This window comes from Sander vitreus, chromosome 23 (genome assembly GCF_031162955.1).
Source record: "Sander vitreus isolate 19-12246 chromosome 23, sanVit1, whole genome shotgun sequence".
In the NCBI taxonomy this organism is placed as follows: domain Eukaryota; kingdom Metazoa; phylum Chordata; class Actinopteri; order Perciformes; family Percidae; genus Sander; species Sander vitreus.
Genome location: NC_135877.1, coordinates 3,491,376 through 3,514,114, shown reverse-complemented (window position 1 = coordinate 3,514,114; position 22,739 = coordinate 3,491,376). Strand labels below are relative to the sequence as shown.

The 22,739-nt window shown below is 42.7% G+C and overlaps 1 protein-coding gene across 3 annotated transcripts in view; it reads right to left on the bottom strand.

The window, feature by feature from the left end:
• net1 (neuroepithelial cell transforming 1) overlaps positions 1-22,739 on the bottom strand; it is a 37,894-nt gene that overhangs the window by 5,212 nt on the left and 9,943 nt on the right. Inside the window, exons 1-3 of one of the 3 annotated variants that reach the window (XM_078281560.1) lie at positions 22,482-22,510; positions 21,043-21,106; positions 11,957-12,019 (exon numbers count right to left, since the gene is read on the bottom strand). In XM_078281560.1, the coding sequence (XP_078137686.1) occupies positions 11,957-12,019; positions 21,043-21,106; positions 22,482-22,495 (141 nt within the window). In that variant the 5' untranslated portion in view covers positions 22,496-22,510. Of the gene's footprint in view, positions 1-2,199; positions 2,513-11,956; positions 12,020-21,042; positions 21,107-22,481; positions 22,511-22,739 lie in introns of those variants that run through there. The other 2 variants (XM_078281559.1, XM_078281561.1) reach the window with 2 other exon arrangements.

Genomic DNA, 22,739 nt, shown 5'->3' with positions numbered 1-22,739 from the left:
CCCAGGGAAACCGAGCAGTATGGACAGCGTGTCAGGACTGTTCAGTAAAAGCAGACCACCGCTGTGAGTCGGGGAAGGCAGCAGCGGTCGTAAACAGACAGTGAATCTGTCCTCTCTCAAGTATTTACTCAGTGCAGCGTCGCAGGGGGTGCACGGCGGTGTTTGCGGCTGCGAGTCGAGACAGGTTCTCCAACAGGCCTCGCGTGAGAACAGCACTACACCTGGGCCAGGTGACCCCTCCCCTCAACCAGCCCTCAGGCTGAGAGAAAGGAGAGAGCTGCTTGGACTCGTGCCAACAACAACAGGCTGCGGGAATCAAAGAGCTGCAGACCTGAAGTAATGATTTCAGCCCACAGAGCCTCTTCGAAAAACATGACATGATGAGACAACCCCGGCCATAATTAGCGTTCCCAAAAGTTTGCACTGCCCGCAAAACATTTTGCATTTTAAGAACTTCACACTAATGAGGGCTCTTGCTCTCTGAAATGAAGTACCGCAACAGCTAAAAAGCCGTATGAGTTTTCTCCTGACTCAGGCCAAATGGGATTTTGCCTTGGCTCAGCGAATCTGGGAAACAGCGCAGCCATTGAGGCTCCGGGCTCTGCGGACACAGCTGTGGAACAGATCCGCTCAGTCAGGCGTGGCCTGAGGGCTGCGGTCGAGTCGCGTTCTGCTCTGGGTCTCCACATCAGACCAGAGCAGACAGACAGCCTTGGGACTCAGCAAGCCCTCTAGTGGCAGGGGCCAGCAAACCGATGCCACATGTCTACTGCTTTGACTGTGGTCTACATACAGAGACAGAACTCCTTTGACTGGTCTGTCGAGACTAGACTTGCCTAAATCTAATTTGTGACATTAATGCCAGTGGACAAAGAAAATAAAGCCAAGACCTAAAGTTTCAGTTGGGTGGGGGTTTCCAAAGTAAATACTGGAAACGCGTGCTGGCCATTTAGCCCTTCCTGTCCTTTGAGAACTGGCCCCAGAATAACAAAAGACCACTGGTCCCACTCTTTGTTTATCAGCAGTGCACACAGACAGAGAAAGTTGCTATTCCTGGCGGTTTGACCCGGGAACTCTGTGGAGTTACGGTGAGTCAGACTCACTTCAGGAAACCAGACGGATCCGGGGGTTTGTGCTGCTGCTCCAGATAACTATCATCAGGGGAACATGTGCGGTGCGCTGCTTAAACTCCTGACCTATGGTTACAAACTTTATACACATCAGGAGTTCTTTCAGGGATAGCAAAAGTGCTTCCTGTGCTTTCCTTTTGATGTAACCTTGTGTGTGCTGTGAGCTAATACCCCAGATGTGTCCCTGGGATTACAGCAGAGCTTGAGCTGATCGTAGAGCAAAACGTGAATGAAAGAGTCGGGGATCGTCAATAAGTCCGCACAGAGTGTCTCATGTGTGCAGTTGTGTGAAAACAGGACTCGCTTCATGAATTGTTCTTAGACTTCTGCTTTATCGAGTGGCTTACGGTCAATGAAACCACATCTTCCCTGAAATCGCTTTCTGAAAGAGAACCATGCAAGCCTTAGAAAGGGGAAGGAAGAAGCTAAAGTAGTGATTTTTTTTTAGTACAGAGAGCTGTACAGAGAGTACAGCTGGGTTTCTACTCCTGTGTTCCCTTTAATTGTGTCTGCAGCTGAAGGTATGCTCTCAGGCTGCTGTGCTGAATTTGCATCAAAGATAACCTGCACTTTTTCAAATGTCAGCGGTCAAATGCAAAGTTGTTTTAGACAGAATGGTTGTTGACTGAGAGTTTACCCCTGCCGCTTCGCTATTTGTGGTACCTTTGAGCCTACAGACTCTCCATATCCCACCAAGGATGAGCCGTCTGCTGGGATGTATTATTTAAGAAGAGCTGGGGGAATACACAACACTGAGGGGGGTCAGCGCACTGTTACCAACTTCATAGGTGCAGTGTAATCCAATGATTAACTTTTTCCAGGTTAGGCGGTATCTCAGGATCAAAGTCTTATCTTACAGGAACAAGGCATTTAAAACACTGTGTGCCCAAGTGAGATAAAAAAAAACAAAAAAAAAAACAGGGTAAGGCAGTGATTCACTCACAATCTGAAACAAAGATATGACCTCATCTAGATTAGTTCCTGACAAACACTGACTGAAAGAAAGGTACAGGTAACAGCTGAAGAAAGTAGAAACTTCCCCACAACGTGTGTTATTTCTGCATCTCACCTCTGACTCCTTGTTGGCTTGGTTCTGGTAGTCTATGACTTGCAGAGTCCGTTTGATAGGCACCAAGCTACCCAGTTCATCGTAAGCCACCATAGCTTTCAATAAAAACGCAATATCCTTTTTTTTTTCTCCTTTAATCCTGCCGTGTCAGCTTCAAGTAATCCACATCAGAGAAAACGAAGTCAACGAAAATCAAGGGTTGCGTGAGTAGTAAAAACTTAAATAAATAAATACTCCTTCCCCTCATGGGCCGGGGCTCTCTGAAAAGCTCCTCTCACACACAGTTTCTAAACTTTGGTCTGAGGTCGGCTGAGGGAGGGAGGGCTTTATACCGGGATACCAGACAGGGAGGAGCAAAGCCTCTGCTCAGCCCTCATGGCTGCAGATCAGGTTTACTTACTTGAAAGTGGGCAGAAGCTGCCTGCAGGATCTGTGGAACCATCCACTGAGAGCATAAACAGTAGTGAGAAATTCATTCAAGATCATGGGTAAAGCTTACTGTAAATGATAAAAACAACGCTGATCAGGGCATGATGAATGTTGGAAAAGAGACGGAACCTTAACGAACATTATAAGGGGTTTTTTTCCTCACAGGACTGCGTGACAGTTTGCAGTAAAGCCTGAGGAATGATCACGTTTGGCGTTCTGAACACATTTTTGATAATGGAGAGTCAACAAGCTGAAACTGTAAGAACTTGTCAGCAGATATTTGGGCTTTATTTGGACGTAAACACACAGCAGAAACATTATCGGCAATGATTGCTCACATTTGTTGTGTTATGAAAGAGCTGGAAAAGGATAAGCTGCTGAAGCTGCAGTTTAAAAGCTTTACTATCAAAGACGATAGTATGTGCAAATATAAAATAGTGATTTTTAAACAGTAAACTGGAAATTATTGTGGATGGTAACTATTACGGCTAAAACTGTTAAATGATAACATGCTGCCAGGTATTATTTTGTAAGTCTTTTATGACGCTAAAAAGGAATATATCTTTTGGTTCCAGCTTCTCAGATGTGAGGATCCACTGCTTTTCTCTGTTCCACTGTTTTCTGTCATTTTATAGACTAAATCATTCATTGAACAAAAGGATTGCTAAATCAATGATGAATTCAGTCACTACGTATATGTTTACACCAATACAGATTATCTGGATCAATCAGCCTCTTGATCTACCTTATCTTTGACAACAGTTGATTTATCTTTCAGAAATAGATGACAGTGTTTGGTCACAAGAAAACTGCACTTGCGAGTTGATTCCGTTTCTATTCACACTTTATTTTACCACATTACTGTGATCATGGACGACAGTTACGATCTTGATGAGATAAAAGTCTTATCAAAGTCACAGTTGATTAGACAAACATGAAAGAGGGAGTATTTTGTCTCAACCAAGCCTTTTTATCAGGTACTAAAACATTTTGAAACTTGATGGCTAATTCTGTTCAATATACTAATTAACTCACTACAAAGTTATTAGTACTGGGCCATTTGTAGTTAGCCAATTATCAAAGCAGTTTGTGATCTGAAGGCCAGTGGTCTGTGGCCTTTGCTTTAAAGAGAGCCCTTATCAGACTCATCAGCTGAACTGGGGGAGGTGATCAATTAGAATATCAATAGCAGGGGACACTGTGACACACTCAGGCCAGATGTTTAAACTGAAACCTATGTATTGAATACCACTAGGGGAGGGGGTGTGGGGGGGCTGCAACTGCCACCCATATGTTGATTGGACTAATACTGGGGGGAAAGGGTAACATGTTGGCCAGTTTCAGCAAAGACACAGAAAAGAAGCCTAAATCTAACTTGTGGTTCTGTTTTATGCATGTGTGCGCATCCATGGGGGGGAATGCACATGGCTGAAGGACAACCACACCTGAAGCCACAAACTCTACACACCCATGCAGTTGGTGCACAAATGCACAGCAAAAATTGGAGTTGTTAGGTCTGAAGGAGTAAAGAGGAGTAGGGTGTCACAATGTGTGCGTGTTGTGCAAAAGGACAAGCCAGTTGATGGCTCTGCTCCATCCTCCTGGGTCAACATGGAGGTGTGAAACAGGACAGGGACTTCATGCTGTTGCAGTGTGTGTGTGTGTGTGTGTGTGTGTGTGTGTGTGTGTGTGGTGACAAAACACAGATGCCGATCAGGAGGTGTATAGATGTTGACACCTTTGTTCTTTGGGTTTGTTGACGGAGCGGTCAGGAAGGGCTCATCTGCTGCAGACCAACAGGACGCTGGTTTACATCACCCATAAAACCACCGAAACAAAAGTGTGGTTGATGGTTGTAGGGACTTCAGTTATGAGAACAAATTCATATTTGGGTTTCAATGAGGGAAAAAATAAAAATAAAAAATAGACAGCAGAGCGAAATAGTATGCAGACGGAGGAGTCAGAGGGGATCGAATAGAAAAATGAATGTGTCTGTCTGTAGTCTATGCGTGCCTTCAGAAAGACAAGTGCGTGCAGTCCTGCTGTTACTCACTGTGGACGGTCGGGGAGACCTGTGGGCTGAATCAGCTGTACGTCTGGCCCAGGCGCTATAAAAAAAAAAAAAAAAATACTAAACACAACATGGCTCGGCCTGCCTGGCCTCACAGCCTCTAGTCACACTGAGCTGCAGCTGGGGCATAGACACACACAGCAGTCTGTGCTCAGAGTGGTGGAGTGGGATGAGTAATGCAGTTTCACCGCTGTCTAACCTATGCCGTGCCAGGGATGGACCGAGCCCAGCGGCCCCATGGGGGCTGAGCTCAACCTCACCTCGCCGTGAGCAGCAGAGTACAGGACTCGCAGGGCTTAATTACAGTTTTTGGGGAAGACATTAAGCAGACAGCTCTGGGCAAAGCAACACGGCTGAGCGCTGACTGACTTAAAACAACAAGAGGGCGGTGGAGGTGCTGCTGCCCTCTGCTGATGGAGGTCAGCAACAGGAAGGTGGCGGGACCCAGGGCTTTTCCTGGCTCAGAATGGGCCTTTGGTGGGGGGGGACTATGCACGGCAGTAAGCATGATCGGTCGGTGTACAGTAAGGGCAATTCATTTTTTTTGTTCCCTTTGGGGTTTCCCCAGTGTATTGCAAGCCCAGTGGCCCACCAGGTCTAAGCCATTTGGGAGTGGGGGTGGGGGGAGGTTTTTTAAACTACAGTTGCACTGGGGCGGCTCGGTTGGAAACTTAGGCGTAGTCATATTTTAAAAATCTCCAGTTAGCTTTTAGCACTGACCGCCTGTAGAGCTCTATGGAATCTGTCGTACTGCTCTTTTAAATTCTTAATTTCGCGATTCCGTCCATGATTTAGTATCACTGAAACTATTGTGCTCTACATTGATGCTGCCATCAGTCTGGGACCGGCCCCAGGCGGGAAATCTGTGCATTCTCCTGTTATTTCTGACAAGTTGATAAACATATAAAAACGTATATATAATGCTTGAGTAAATGAAACCCCAATTAACAAGACTGGGCCAAAAAATGTCTCTGTGCAGGAAAAACCCTGGAGCCGAACGTTCGTCTTTCTGGGTAGCAACTAGAGATGGTCCGATACCATTTTTTGCTTCCCGATACCGATACCTGAACTTGCGTATCGGCCGATACCGAGTACCGATCAGATACTAGTGGGTCATATATTTTATTATGTTTTAACAACTGTATACTACTATCCCTGTATGGATGATATTATTTCTATCTTTGTTGTCGGTCTGGCTCAGGTTAAACTCTTTGTGAAACATGAATGCCACAGAACTTTCTTTAATTCACCAGTTTGACAGTCAGTTATAAACGGAAAAAGAACATAAATAAAACTACTTTAATGTATTTTTTCTTTAGGGCTTTATTACGTGGTATCGGATCGGTGCATAAACTCCAGTACTTCCCGATACCGATACTAGCGTTTTAGGCAGTATCGGAGCCGATACCGATACTGGTACCGGTATCGGAACATCTCTAGTAGCAACAACTGACTCTCAGATCTCTTTATCAAGCCACGACATTTCCTTCACCCCACAGGCCGGAGGACTTTGGAACTCTAGAGCTCATCACATGTCACTTTACCTTTAAACCATCACTTTCTTTATATACCATTACTTAACAACTGTTTACACCTCTGCGTGTGTCGGGGTATATACAGTACATGCATATACTTCTCATTATGCAAATAACCATTACTACATTCCCTTTTCTTTCCATTTCACACAATTTGCAATACACAAATTAAATTATACAGTATAATTGTATTCATTCAATTATATTCTATTTGTTTATATTTTAGCCTCCATCTTAGCTTTCACAATTTTTTTTGTCTCAGATTTTGCTTCTACTTCTGCGTTATTCTTTTCTTCTTATTATATTATTAGCTTTTAGCACTGACTTAATATAGGACCCTACGGAATCTGTCTTATAGCTTTTTTAAATTCTCAATTTCGTGATTCCGTCCATGATTCGGTTATTATCACAGAAACTATGGGCTCTACATTAATGCTGCCATCAGTCTGGGACTGGCCCCAGAGTGGAAGCATCTCCATTGGTTAGGTTTCTCTGACTTGATTAATAAAATTCTATATTGATACTAATGTTATGAAAAGGGAAATTCTGTTTGCCCGTAAAGTTCAAAACCACCATCCCCGGAGGGATTAGCAGTACGTGCAGTAAGTTTCTAAATCAGGCGCCCCAGTTAAGGTGTGATTGAGAGATTCTAACTGCTATTAATCCAGTGTTGTGTTCTGAGGGCAAGGAACTATAAATACCTCCACTCCTCTGTGGCTACAGTAAATAAAGACCAAGAGACAGAAGATATAGACAGTGATCTAATCACACGACTGCCTGTAGAAACAATGACAGCCACAGTTATCGAACCAGACTAACATACTGGGTTTACTCAACACACCGTTTTTCCTTTTTTCCGTGTTCACACACCCTGAGCAGCGGCTGGTTGCTACCAAACACAGAGAGGTAACAAAGACTCACCATGCGCGCACACACACACACACACACACACACACACACACACACACACACACACACACACACACACACACACACACACACACACACACACACACGTCTGTAGTTACAGCACAGGGGCGACAAAGTAAAAAACAAATAGAACTATACTGCAGTGGAAGCATGCAGTGTTTCCATCGATATGGAAGTTGAGAAGGTTTCTCTTTCTAGCTCTGAGATTTTAAGGGAACTCAGCTCAGGTGTCTCAACATGTGGATCATTTAAACTAAAATCGGGAATCATGTCAAATTGGGAGTGTATCGTTACATCCCTAATAAGTGCTTGTTCGAAATTGACTCATAATTTACCTGCTTTCAGTTTCTTACTACCTGCAGCATCATGTTTGTTTAGTCTTCTTTGTTTCTATGCAAAAAGGGAAAAAATAGTCTGTATGTATCATTCTGAAAGTAATTGCCAATTGTATGTCCCTGAAAAACGTAATAAACAAAGTGGGCAAAAAAATACTATACTACAGTAGACAAATGCAGCATTTCCAACAAAATGAAAGTGGAGGTTTTTTTTTTTCCCCAGCTCTGAGAGCTGACTGTATTGTTACATACCTCATAAGTGCCCTTTCAAAAATTTACACATTTACCTGCTTTCAGTTTGTTGATACCTGCGTCGTCTTATGCGTCACATACTGCAGTGGAAACATGCAGCGTTTCCAACAAAATGAAAGTGGAGGTTTTTTTTTTTCCCCAGCTCTGAGAGCTGACTGTATTGTTACATCCCTCATAAGTGCCCTTTCAAAAATTTACACATTATTTACCTGCTTTCAGTTTGTTGATACCTGCGTCGTCTTATGCGTTACATACTGCAGTGGAAACATGCAGCGTTTCCATCAAAATGAAAAGTGGAGAAGGTTTCCCCTTCTAGCTCTGAGATTTTCAGGGAACTCAGCTCAGGAGTCTCAACATGTGGATCATTTGCAGTGAAATGGTTATTGTGAAAACATTGTTATTCATGCTTAAAGCCACTCAGGGTTTCCACAGTAGAGTGGGGTGATATGATGAAATATACCCTAAGGAGTCAGAGATCTTCCCATTCTTTTTATTCCGTAGCTATTACTGTAATACCTCTGATGCAACAATCCCATATTGCCTTAATGCAATCTCAGATTTTCTGCAGTTTCACGAAGTAAAATTTAAGACCTTTTTAAGACAATTATGAATGGAATTTAAGACCTATGTATCGCAACATCAAAAAGAAATAAAAGTCAGATGTCAGAGTGCGGAAACAATGTCTGAAACAATTACCAGAATTCCTCATTGGCGTTCTAGGACTGGTGTCTAGATTGGTTGCAATATAAGTCGCATATTGGTCTACTTTGTAGACATACAACAGCAAATTATAATTGGACTAGCGACAGAAAGAACTACAACACCACGGAATTAAAATAGAACATTGTAAAGCGCTACGGGAACATTTCAATGAGCATAAGAGGTAGGGAAATGAAGACCTGTTTAAAATTATTTAAGACCTACAACACAGTACTTCAGCAAATGTAATACTTTTTAAGGCCTAAAATTTGGATTTAAAAATTTTAGACTTATTTAGACTTTTCAAGACCCCGCGGAAACCCTGAGTCCTTATGACAATATTAGATTGTTGCATCAGTGTTACAAATAAGACATTAGCCAATTACCTTGCAGATAAATGTATAACCCATTTTCTTTAGAAAAGACTAGAACTGCCTCTGTACGTGGAACAGAGTGTGCGGGGGATGAGACTGTGATGCAAAGTGAATGACTGTGATGAGCTCAGTTCGAAAAGAAAAGAAAGTCAGAGCAAAACACTGAGCGCTGCTCTGATAGGAATCAAGGAGTGGCCCCCGGGAACTCTCCACAGCACTGTTCCAGCGTTGTTTAGTTTAAATCAGAACAACTGATCCAACTGGTTACAGAAGGCCCAGCTGTATGTCTCTGCTGATCCCTCTAACGTAGGCGCAGGACAAAAACAGCCCTCAGCATGAGAGGAGTTTTATACCCAAAACATTTTAAAGGAGTGAGAGAGCAAGCAAAAATTAAGCTTTGGAATAAAGTTAAGTAAACTTTGAGACACTTATGTACAGTAGACTTTCATTCAGACAACATGCATGGCTGGAAGAAAAGTGAAACGGGCCTGAAGCTAAAGGGTATTCAATTTATGACAGGATCATCCTATATTGGAAAAAATGTAAAACTGACTGATTCATGTGCACATAACGTAAGTGCTCTGTTTACACCCACACACCACACAAATGAGGTGTATTTTTCCAACAAAGCCACTCCCGCCTTTCAGTTACGCCAGAGCAGGTTCTTCAATTTAGAGATTTAACAGGACACCTTAAAAGCCTCTTCACCAAACAAACACTGGCTTTATCTATAGATGTCTTTCGCTGACAAGCCTAGTCATCTGGATGATATGCTCTGAATAAGCAAAGAAAAGCACCGACTTCAGATACAGAAAGATCAGATATGGCAGCGTGGGGTTTCGGTTAGCATCAGATGTGTCTTAACGACACGGCAGGAACATTTTGAAACAAACACCGTATCTCTTTCTCTTCCTATGCTTTCAGTCAGAGAATGATGACAGTGTACTACAGTTGATAATGGAATACAGAAAAACTGGTCCTGGATCTGCCATAAACAATCCAATCTCCTATCTGCTGAGGTCGCCTAAACAGCCTCTCATAAAACACTTTGTGACAAACCAGTTGTTTCGATAAGCCGTCCGTTTGGTTTATGGCACACAGAATGCTAAACCTGTTTGCTTACACGGTACTACGCTTACTGTGTAGGCAAACAGGCAGCGTTCTATAAAAAAAAAAAAAAACAACAACAAAAAAAACTTGGGCCTGCAGTTGGAGCCCATTGCAGTCAATTTGGTGAACCCCGGCACAGATTTCTATATGTTGCAAACTGTTGAGGCTGTGCCGCAGTCTGGATTGGAATGCACAAAACGCTGCTCTGAAACACAATAGCCCTGGTGTCCCTGCACCATTGTTTTGGTGTTCGACACCTTCGACCCTCTATTCTCCACGGTCTCTCACATTGTGGTTTAATAAAGCAACGCTGACTACCAAAAAAGGTACACACAGATCTTAAGGACAAAGTGATCCGTTGGTCAAGATCATTTGTTGACTAATGAAATATCCCATCTATTGATTGACAATAAAATATGTTTCTGGGTTTGTTTAACTCTTTATGGTTAATAATTAAAATCATCATCATTCATCTTAACAGTAGAAATGGGTTTGTTCACTCATAAACAGTTCACGATAATCAAACTCCAATAAGAAGAAGTAACTATTACTGGTTAGAAATCCAAAACATACTTAAAATGGACAACTGGGCCTATTAAAAGGCCATAAATAAGACCCTGAATTGGCTTTCATTTCTGTTGGAAGGCCTGTATTGCATTCAGTTTTTAGCACCAATTTAGTTTATTCCTGACTTCTTATTGGTCATTTTGTGAATGGTTTATGAGTGAGCCTTTAAAGGGACTGTGACTAGGGATGTCCTGATCAGCTTTTTTGGCCCCAGATCACGTTCTGTTTAAAATATTGAATATCTACTGATACTGAGTCGCGACTCGATACTTGAATTTGCTCAGATAAAAGAGCTCCACGTTTTTTGGTTTCCAAAAATAAAATCAAAAGGAAACAAAGTCACTAAAAGATGTCTTCAGCTTAATACATTTCACTTAGTGCAGCTAGCATTTTGTAAAACTCACATATAAAATTACTTTTACTTAAAATAGTAATGATACGAGTAAAGGCTCTGACACAGCAACCCGACGGCCGACCATCGGCAGAAAAGGCAGTCGGACTGATCATGCGGCTCCCGTCTCCCCGAGTTGGTCAAAAAAGTGCCTCGGAGGACACCAAAGCGACACCGACTTGAGCGTACGTTCTGCGTGTGTGCGAGACGTAATACATCTCCACAACAGTAGGTGGCGCTAATCTGTAATGTTGCCCAAAAATGGAAAATGACGGAACATCTCTCTAGACCTAGTAAACAGAGCATGCTGTCGACAGTCACTGTTTTCATCAGAGAGTGTTGATAGTAGTCAAGAAGGATCGTTGTTGTCATTACTCGCTGAACGGAAGAAAATACGATGCTAGTAATAAGAAGATACTGGCGTTGTCAGCTCTCGAACTTCTTGTGGAAGAAGCACTGATTCGCTAGTCAAGGGCTAGCACTCCACCAATCAGATTGGTCATGGAGTCCGACTGCCCACTGGCCGATTCGACATGTCAAATCGGTCAAAATGAAGGCAGACGGCTCCTCAGACTGACGACGGCATAGAACACACCGAACAGACTCAATTCACCGACCTCGCCAGACTGTCCATCGGCCGATAATCGGGTTGGTGCGTCAGCGCCTTAAGGTGATTGGGTTGACTGCCAATCCCAGATCAGTTAAAAAATGCCCTTATCTGCTCCGATTCTATACTTCCCAATCCGATCAGGACATCCCTAACTGTGAATACATGGCTAAGAAAAGAAATCTCACAGTGGGCTTAACAGACATCCAGGGGGCTTTAAGGGCCCCCAACAAAACAAGAACATATTTACTTCCTTAACATGTACATAGGCTTCACTTTCCACACTGGGACTTTCATCTCACCTATACACCTTTCTATAAAACACCATTACAAAAGTTATCAAAACACTTTCAAAAATGGGTGGCTCTGAGACTAAATTTTAATAAAGGTTTTCTCTAGAATTCCATTTTTTTTGAGTGTCTGGTGATGTGCTGTGCCCAAACACTGTAGGTTTTACCTTAAAGTCGAAGCTGCAGAGGCTGACTGCATCACTGTCATCCTTCTCTCTGCGTTTCCGTTTCTGCGGAAAGACGAAACAGGCAGGATGTTAGCTGGAATATTCAACATGCATCACTGGAACGTGTTTATGTCTCATTAAACATTCTTATGATGTAGAGTGTGAAGAAGAGTCCTGTCGACCGTGGACCCTTACGCAAGGAGCATGAGTCTCTCCCAGCTGTCTCCCCCAACCCTATATAGCAATACAGCAGGGTTTACCGTAGTAAACTACTACCGGCGTAGCACCCAAGCCACTTTGAGCACCACCTATACCTAATGAATGTAAAATCATTGGGAGCATTAACACACTAAATTACTTTTGTCAAATCTAATGATTGTAGTTGGTCCCCAGTGGACTTCTTAAGCAAGTTTTGTCTTTAATTTTTTTTTGTTTTTTTTGTTTTTAGGGGTGGGGAAAAAAATAAAATAAAATCGATACAGCATAGTATCCCGATATTTTCCGTGGCAATACTGTATTGATACAGGCTCCAAGTATCGATCTATTATTAATCAAACAGATGTTGACAAAGTTTCCTTTTGGGGACATCATTTGAAATTGGAAAAACATTGGAAGTTGGAAAAAAGGTAATTAATTGCAATATATCGCAGAATATTGCAATATGTTTAAAGTCACAATAATATCGTATCGTGACTCGTGAGGCCTCTGGTGATTCCCACCCCTAGTTATAATTAGGGCTGCAGCTATCGATTATTTTAGTAAACAAGTATTCTACCGATTATTCGAGTAATCGGATAAGAAATACTTAGTAAGAATGCATTCACGTGCATATTAAGTGGCCATGCTGGGGGGAGGAGCAGCTAAGTTTCCAAAGATTAGTAGCAAACTAATAAACAGTTAGACTACAAACCGACAGCTGTCGTGTTAGCTCGTTGGTTAACATGGCTATTAGCAGAGTAGCATGCTGTAGGCTAGTTGTGTAAAACAGCGCGGTGGCCGAGAGCAGCAGACGTTAGTTAGCTACCTGGTGTCGGGTTCGCTCCGTGGAATGGATGAGTAGACTGGATGTTTTCTACAGAGATGATGTAGCAGCATGTTTGCAGCTTAAAATGATCCCAAACTTTCTGTCGTTTTCTCTCGCCTGTCTCTTCTCTTAGACCCTCACTATTTTCGTCTTCCTTCATTTGTAATCTGGGCCGTCAGTCTTGTGCCCACAGAAGCGTCAACCTGTTGTGTACGCTAGTAATAATCCTCCGTGCGGAAACCCAGTGAGCCATACAACCTTAATTACGTTGATTTAACGAAGCTTCGAGGCAAAGAATTTAGCTTCGAGGATTTTTTGTAATCAAATTATTCGAGGAATCGTTTCAGCCCTCAGAGGTTGTTTTTTTATTATTATTATTATTGAAAAACTATATTTTCTTGAGGGATGACCCATATACCCCCTTGCCAAATATGTGCACCTAGGTTTTCCACAAATCCAGGGAAAATGCTGTACAGATTGTGGCGCTCTCTCCCGAAATTTTAACTAAACAGAAAATGATCTCAGATGGGGATTCTGGGCAAATTGAGCATATTTTTTCTTTGCTTTGTGCTGTAATACACATCCTGGGTGCCACAGTCTGGGTGCTAAAATGAGCGTAACAGCTAGAGCAGATTTACAGCCCCCCCCATTCCACGCCTGTACTTCAGGCCAATTATGCTCATTGCCCCCGTAGCTCTATTGTAAAGATACAAAAGACACTGCTGGAGGTCTCCTGGGAACAGGAAAGGGTTAATTAGGCTGCGGGACACTTTAACACCTGCATGTGGACTGTCAGTCAGTCAGCCAGCCAGCCAGCCAGCAAGCCAGCCAGCCAGCCAAGCCAGGGAGAGTCCGTTAGGCAGGTGAGAACAGTTGTCTGGCCTGTTGAGGCTGAGGGTTGTTAAAGCCCTGAGGAGCACTGGTGGCCTCTGGGACCCCTGGGGGTCAGTTACTGCGCTCCATTAAGCACGGAGGCAGGACTGCTTCTGGCTGGACACACAGGACGCCAAAACCTGATTGACCAGTGAGGTGAGGAGAGCCAAAAATGGACCCATAATGGTCAGGGGTGGCTGCTGATGAATGACTGAGCTGTGTGTTTGTTTGTCTTGGTGTAGGGCATTTCCTCTCTGGCGGGGGTAGCTCGTTGGTTTTCCCACATCCGTAAAATAAATAAATGTGACAGCTTATCGGCTCAACAATTTCTACTCCAGGATTTTTCCTGCATAGAAATTGTTGGCGCCCCCTCCCCCCCAAAGATGTTTGAGCCAGCCCCAAAGGAAAATCACCAGCACCGAAATGACAAGAATTGAGAATAAAAACAACGATTCAAATCCTCTCTGAATGTGTTTTAGAGCAATTTGCCAAACAACTGTTAAACAAGCAGAACATAAACTTGAATATGAGAGCTAATCTCAGTTGTATCTCCAGAGTCAGGCTGTGCCGGATTCTCCCGGTGATATATTCAAATATTAATATTATTTTAACCAGTTTTAGTCATTGTGGTTTTACTTAGTGGTTGTTCAAATTGTCAGAAATAACAGGAAAATGCACAGATTTCTGTCAAATAAGGTAACACAGACTTGCCTTTACTGTACGCAGACTGATCATGCTTACTGCCGTGCCCCCCCCCCCCCACAAGCCCAATCTGAGCCAGGAAAAACCCTGTACTCAACAGCTTTAAATATTCCCCCGCTGCGTGCATTGCTGTTCACTGTTGGAAATGAATGGCATGGTTTGTTCGAAGTCGGTTGCATCTCAATAGGAGGCTGTGTCAACAGAGCTGCAAATTAACAAAAGATTGTGTAACTCACACCAAACTTTCATCCACTGTCACAGCTGAGAGGTTTCACTGATTGGTTTCAACTTTTACAGCTAGCTAATGAATGAACTGACAAGCTAACATGACAGTATATAAAGATACTGAAACAGCAAGATATTAACTGGCAGGGAGGGACTCATCAATTATTGACACCGTTTAGTGTTTCTGTTGTGATGCTTCAGACTGATGTGAGACAACTGTGATGACAACTAGGACTACACCTTTTCAGTCAGCTAATGATACTGTAATCTCTCAGCCTATGTAATAATAATAATTAAAAAAAAAAATGGAAAGGATTCCTTTGAATTCACTCCCCAGTCTAATGGATGTAAATATTTAGTTTAATGCATTTCTTTCGCCCAACAAAAAGGGATAGGATTGGTCTGAACATCAATTTGATAATGCCATTTTTAATACATTAGTTGACATGGTTAAATCATTTTATGTCACCTTTTTAATTATAAAAGATTATAAAAGGTCAGTGACTGACTAAACTGGGTATAGGTGGGCTACATTACAAAGAAGACAGTTTATCACATTGACCTAAAACCATATAAAAAAAAAACTAAATGGCTCAGTAATTTGAAACAGGGCCCAATGCCAACCACTTTCTAATACACCATGAGATATTAATCCAGTCGAGGAAGTTCAGTGAGCGGACCTACTCGAGGCAAGCTTTTTGTTTTATACCAACTCTTTGCAGAACAGACATTTTCAGACACTGCTGATTTGGCAGTATTTGCGTGCGTGTGCAGGAAGTTAGAAATGTGAGAAGAAACACATTCAGACTAGGTTATTACAACATCGACTAAGACAAGCCTGAAAAGTGGCGGTGGGTTCAGGTCAGCTGAAGTCGGCAGCTCATCGCCCATGAAGGGTGCGTGCTAAGTGTGAAAGCTCCCTCCAAGTTAAATATTGCCTTTAGTTGGGTCTTACTCAAAAAATGACACTGGCGTAATCTCCGTGCAATAACAGGGAAAAAGAGAAGGAAATTAGCCATCCTGTTCCAGCCACCTTTGGAAATCCCTCTGTCAGCAGCTAGCAGATGGAATAACACACTCCAAGCTGCGACTTGTTCAAATGGTGGGCTGGGTTCAACGTAAATAGTCTGACTCAACAAACATGGCCCCCCCACTTATCTGCCACACACACACACACACACACACACACTTTAGAAACTGTTGCGACCTGGGCCCGGTTACTTTGTTACTCGTCTGGGGACAGACTGACAGATTTGTGTGTTACATAAAAGCCCAATGATGTACACAGACAACTTATAAAACACAGCAGCCATTATGAACAGCCACAAATACTACAAACACGTTTCAACACAATGAGGTTTTTTTGCTTTTCTGTCTTTAGATACATGTCTGTTGATAGAAGCTGGCAGGCAGAAGAACAAGCCTCGAACATAAATCGGTTTTATATTACTATGACATCATGGGCTGGATGTTCAAAGAGAAATCCATCCTTTGACGTGAGAAACTGCACATTCTGACCCAGGCCTGGATTGGATAGGAGCCAAACTAGACAAGACATGGTAATACATATTTACAGTATAGACAGGAAGAGGTGGCGGGAGAGAGAGAGATAGAGATTAAAAAAAAAAAGACACAAAACAAAGAAATAGACTCATGTGAGTCTGTAAATCAAATTTCAATATTCAAAAGGCTTTGGCAGTGTTGTCCGTTTAACCGTTCTGCCAAAACAAGTGTATTGGGGTCGACCGAGAGAGTGAAAGATATGTTTAGCGAAGGGGGTGGGGGCATAGCTGGTTGGGTGGAGAAGCCCCCCCTACGCCTCCCCACAGGCCATTGTTCTGCCCCATCTCAGGCACGTGTAAATGACAGTAAAACCTGGTCTTCTCACAGAGTACACATACACGCAGACAAAAAAAGAAAATGCAGCCACTTTTAGGGTTAGGCATCGTTTTTGATTTTAAGAATTCTGATTCCATTCCCGATTCTTCCTTTCGATTCCAGTTCTTATCAATGCTCTATTCCAATTCTTCCAGGGGTGGAGTTGAAACGGGGTCACTTGTTTATTTCACAGAACATTTTATTTTGATTCAATGTGGGTTTGCAGTTTTATCCATTGGAATAGTAATGTTTGAAATGATTCCAAGTTTGAACCGGTTCTCGATGCCCAATCCTAGCCACTTTATTCAATTTAAAGCTATAGTGCACAACTATTTTATATTAATGAACAGCCATTACATTTAAGCAATTGCCAAATTAGTTGATAACAAAGCTAATTAAGCCCAGCTCCACAAAACACTGTATTTCTCAGTATGGCTATGTTGTAGTCCGGTGACTTTTGCGCACAGCAGCTGGAGTGATACGTTTTACGTCACCTCTGAGAAAGGACAACAGCAGCGTTCAGCTTTGGAGACGAAGGGGACTGCTGCAACAGGTGAAGGCATGGCTGAAAACCTGAAGAAGCGCCCACGAAATGTTTTAGTCGGGGATTGTACTGCTAAGAAAAGACCTACATGTTCAGCAGAAGGTCCAAAGAAGAGTCCATCATGCTTTTTTTAATCCTCCGCGTCCTCCTTGACTGGGTGGTGCGCGACCACTGAAGGTTTGAGTCATGTGCCGACAACACCGACAATGTTGTTGTCATAACTTAAAATTCCTCATGAGGGGCAACATAAGCTACACACTGTAGCTTTAATGAGCGTTGATGCAGCAATTCCCCCACAAAGTAACGTAAAACTGCCCATAAAAAACAGTGGAACGTGGCTTAACTTTAGCTGTAACGTCATCCATAATTGGCAGCATTGACTCATCTGTGTGCAGATGTGCAATTATACATGATGCATTTGTGCAAGTGCATGTTTGAAACAAGTGGATCTTGTCTCCATTGAAATGAGATCAAACTGATCGGATATGGTCATTACGACATACATGTATGACCACCTGTCAAAAGCCTGTAAACCTTCACAAAGAGCTAGTAAAAACAGGCAAAATCTTTATTTTACTTAACAGGTGTTCAACTATCAACTATTCAGAGGCATGAATCCAAGACACTGAACAGCTGCAATGCAACATCAAAGTGTGATGTATCTGCAGAGGGATGATACAGCTGTACTGGGTTCTCTAATTGAAATGGATGAACCACTGGGGCACAGCACGTTGGTTATCAAGGGTTCATTTATTTAAATCCTGGCCTCTGTGGAATGCCGAGGAATCTTCAGACAGCCGGTGGCTGAAGAAGTCGGTCTTGGTTTGAATATAAATTGCTGTTGATACTGGCAAGGCCTTCCCACAATAATTATAAATGTTTGCGTGAAAAGCCTGACGTGACTCTGCACCTGGCGGCCACATTAAATCACATTGTCTGATTAAAGCTGGAATGCTGCTTATCAGACAGGCCACTCTTGAGGCTGACATCTCTGGCCGCCTGAACTTGTTGCTTGAAGAGACAGAATCTGACTCCTGCTCTTGTTAATTACCCTTCACATTACACCAACCAGCAGTCTGGTTTGATCTGTTCCACCTTGGCATTGTGTTGGAAACCTGACTCACATTCTCACCATGACAAAAAGCCCCCCCGAGGCCACGTACCTGATGTAGTCTGAGAGAATGCATCAAGCGCCTGGGGAATGCTCGCCTCGCCTGCTTCCAAGGTTCGCCTTGGGGTTATTGCACCCCCACCTATACCTGGACCTGCCCCAGACAGGGGTGGAAAAAAAATCCCCCCTTACCACTTCAAAGCCCAAAGACTTGGCTAAACTTTATTCAAAGCTTTGGCAAAACCTTCAATCTTGAAGTGGCAGGGTTGAGATAAGGGGGGCAAATGAGACAAAGACATTTCCAGGATTCTTTTATTGCTTGCGTTTGGTAGATTTATAAATCAAGATAAAATAGGGGGAGTAAATTGAAAGGGTGAGCTAACAAGGTCCACGTGGCTTTGGTGGATGAACTAAGTGTGCCATGTTTGCGAATCAAAGGCAGCAGGCTGGCATGTGATAAAGAGTCGTTGGCCTTCTTCCTCTCCAACCCTGCTTTTATTTCACCCCCTCGGCCTTCAAACGAGCGATGGATTGCATTTCAGGCATCTGTAAACCCTGGAATGCCTCCACACTCGTCATGCTGCTCGCCGTCTAATCTGCTCGCTCTTTTCTGTTTCTAATCAGCTCGTCTCATTGAAGGCTGACTGTAAACCACAAGCAGGCCAGTCTATTACAGACAGCAGTGGTTTGGAGTCTATTATGTTCCTCTGGTAAGGGGGGTAAGAAATCTGAGCAGGCTGGATTTCCTTTATCCAGCATTTGGTCTCTGGCTACATGAACAGGCCTTGTTCAGCCATGAGGGAGCCACATAACAACAGCCATCACAGTCCCTTAGTAAGGTATTAGATGAAGATATAAGCTTGGTGATGAGAGCTTCCAAGGGGAAAGCTGCCATGGAATGCAGAGCCAAGTTTACAGATTTCATTCCACTGATGGCACTCTAAAACCAAGGTACAAGGATTAAGGTCGGTGATTGCTGTGAAGGTTGAGTATAGAGGCCAGGTCCAGGTCTTAAACAGCGCTTAGTGAAATAAAGCCAAGAGTTTGGAGTACTCTCCCGATGACCATAACTTTCCAACTAGTACTGCACTTGCAACAATCCGGTTATAGATCACAAGCATGTGTTACGAAGTCTATAAATCTCAAATAGGGCTACAGGTGCTCCTCGGTGCCAACAACCACAGTTAAATACAACCCTTCTGTCGGTGCAATGACTCTGTTGTTGACTCTATTTATTCCTTAACCATACTCACATGTGGACTGTTTATCAGGCTGGATAAAGTGACTGTATAAGGTCTCCTTTTCTGTACCCCTCATTACACATTACCAACACATCAAGGCATGCACACAAACTACTGACCCTCACCTTTTCTTATAAGAGTCTGGTTTAACGGATGTTCATTGCTGGGATAAAGCCTGACATCCGGCGTGGGAAGTCCCTCCCTTCTTGCTATCTCGCTATCTCGCTACTGTGGCTTAGCGCCGCGTGGGACGGTTGTATTCAGTTTAATGAAATACAAACAAACAATCCAGAGGGTTTTTTCCTTAACCCAGAATAGATGGGCAGTAGCCAGACCCTTCTCCAGCGCTGATACAGCGCTGTGGAGATAGACATGTGTTCATGTAGGACCCCCATCGCTTATAATAAGACGTTAAGAAAATATAGGGCTTTTACTGTAAGTGTACACTTTATCTTGTTATGCATGATATTTTGTATATTAGATTTTTTTTTTTTTTTTTTTATAAATGCCAGCTCTGTTTGACAGAACAAAAACATATATATAATGACTAGGGGTTGGCATAATGCTTAATATGCTCAGTGTAAAGAAGTAAAATAAATAAGACTTTTGTCCTCTAGTCTGGATGTTTTTTTTCCCGGGGTTACAGTGGCTGTGGGCCAACAAGGACCTGCCTTCCATCGCTGTGACAATGAACAGTGCTACCGTTTCCGAGACTTTGTTGAAAACTCAGAGGCGAGATTTAAAGCCAAAACACGTTATGACGGGAAGCAGTGATCAAGTGCAGTCCCAGTTTGCACAACAGGACAGAAGTCAGCCAAAAGCCAGCTTGGAGAAATGTGCAGACGGTAAATGTGTATAAAAAAATGCATACATCAAGCAAGTACTGTATATTGGATATAAAGTAAATAAAACAGTTAGGTAATTTTCTTGCTGCTCGGCACTTTGTGTCTTGGCTATAGACGACCTCCCAAATTTTCTTTCCTTTTCATGTAGTGCTGGCGCCGCTCTGCTGTAGGTTATTTTGAATTATAATAAACTTGCCAAAACTGTATGCTCGTTAGAGCTGCAAAGTTTAAGTGTCACCTATTAAATGATACGGCAACTACTTTGATAATCGATAAATCCGTTTGAGTCATTCTTTATGGAAAAAAAAGAAATATTTATCCGATTCCAACTTCTTAAATGTGAATATTTTCTTCAGTTTCCTCACTCCTTTGTGACAGTAAACTGAATATATTTGAGTTGTGGACAAAACAAGACATTTTAGGACGTCATCTCGGCTTTGGGAACCACTGATCGACATTTCTTTACCATTTTCTGACATTTTATAGACCAAACAACTAATCGAGTAATAATCAACACATTAATGGACTATGAAAATAATCGTTAGTTGCAGCTCTAATGCGCTTGTCTTGCAGGTGGCCTAATAAGATCTGCTAACTGGAATATATATATATATATATATATATATATATAGCCTGTACTCACCAGACTGAAGTCCCATTGTGGCCCGGGGGTGAGGAAGCTGAAGGAGCTTCCTCTTCGCAGTGACCTGCATAACAACCAGAGGGGAGGGTCACCATTAGAACAGAACTACAATGCACCCACAGCTCCAAAAACCAACATCTACTACAGGGCCTGTTGAGCTTGACGCACCACTGAGTGTGCAACCTTGGCATCAAATGTTGTCACAGAACGTAATCCCTCAAAGCCTGTGAACAAACGTGACTCAGGAGTAGAGCTGGGCGATATGGAGAAAATCAGATATCACGATATTATTGACCAAATACCTCGATGTCTATATTGCGACAATATTGCATTGTGGAAATTTGGTCTTTTAAAGAATAGATTCACAATTAGATGTTAGATAAATAATTATCAATGTGGATATAATGACTAAGTGGTTAGAAGCAAATAATAGAACCGCTAGAACAGTCTGACATCACTTTACTGTAATGCAGCCTTTAAAAACACTTAACACCATTATGGTTGGGTATCGTTTGGATTTTTTCCTGACACCGGTGCTAAAACGATACTTTTAAAAACGGCGCTGGTGCTTAAACCAATACTTTTTTAAAAAAAACATATTTTTCCGGTCGGCGACAATTAAGAACGGCTAGTTTATTGCTAAGGCCATATGGTCAAAATTAAATGATTTATTAAAATGTATTAACATTAACTTATTTCACCAGTGAATTGCTGGTAAACGACAAAAACAACTACTAGATGGGAAAAGGGTATTTTACAATAACTTTGAATGCACCTCGAGGCTGGCGAGGCGAGTTTGAAGTAAACGTACCGTCTGTGTTGTTTCTCCGACAACAGCAGCAGCAGACTGTTCTAGGTCCCGCATGTTGGAATCCTCTACAGGGAAATACAGTCACACTTTACACCGTTTAGCTGTCAGCATCTTAACCGTGTTTAATCCAGCTGCTAGCTAACGGTAGGCTAACGTTACCTGCTGTCAAGTGTAATGTTAACCAGCGTCACATGAAGCAATGCTTTTTGTTGCCTCTAACGTCCATTTCGAAGCATCAGAGGGCAGAACAGGCATTTAAGTGGCACCGAAATCTGCATTGCTATTCAGTTCGGTAGAAACCGGTCGTTAGGGTCTCGGGAACCCAACCCTACTTACGATATTACATTATCCAAAATCTAAGACAGTATCTAGTCTGACATCACGATATCTATATAATATCCATATATTGCCCAGCCCTACTCAGAAGCAACCATGAGAATATTTAAGAAGCATCAGATCTATTTAAACCTCCCAGTGGAGTCCACTCTGACCTAACGTTCCAGCGAAAGTGAGTAAAGCTGGTGACTTAGTGAGCCCAAAGCATTCAGAAGGTGATAAGAGGGGGAGCTGTGACTCATGGAACCGTGGTTTCATGAGAAAACAAACATTCACCCCTTCCCTTACCTACCACAGCCTCAGCATGATGCAGCGCTGACCTCCCAACTCAGACCAGGAATGACAGATAGGGATCCTCCCTATCAGGATAGGAAGGGAAACATGTCACCCGGTCCACTTCCTCCAAAAAAAAAAAAAAAGCCTCATGAACCACTACGTTGTCCTTAGACACTAAGACCCCTGGGAGATTCGAAGGAGGGGTCCTTCCTCCCTCCCAAAGATTTTGGACACCACCCAAATGTCTTTTTGTTGTTTTTCTGTCAGGGGACAG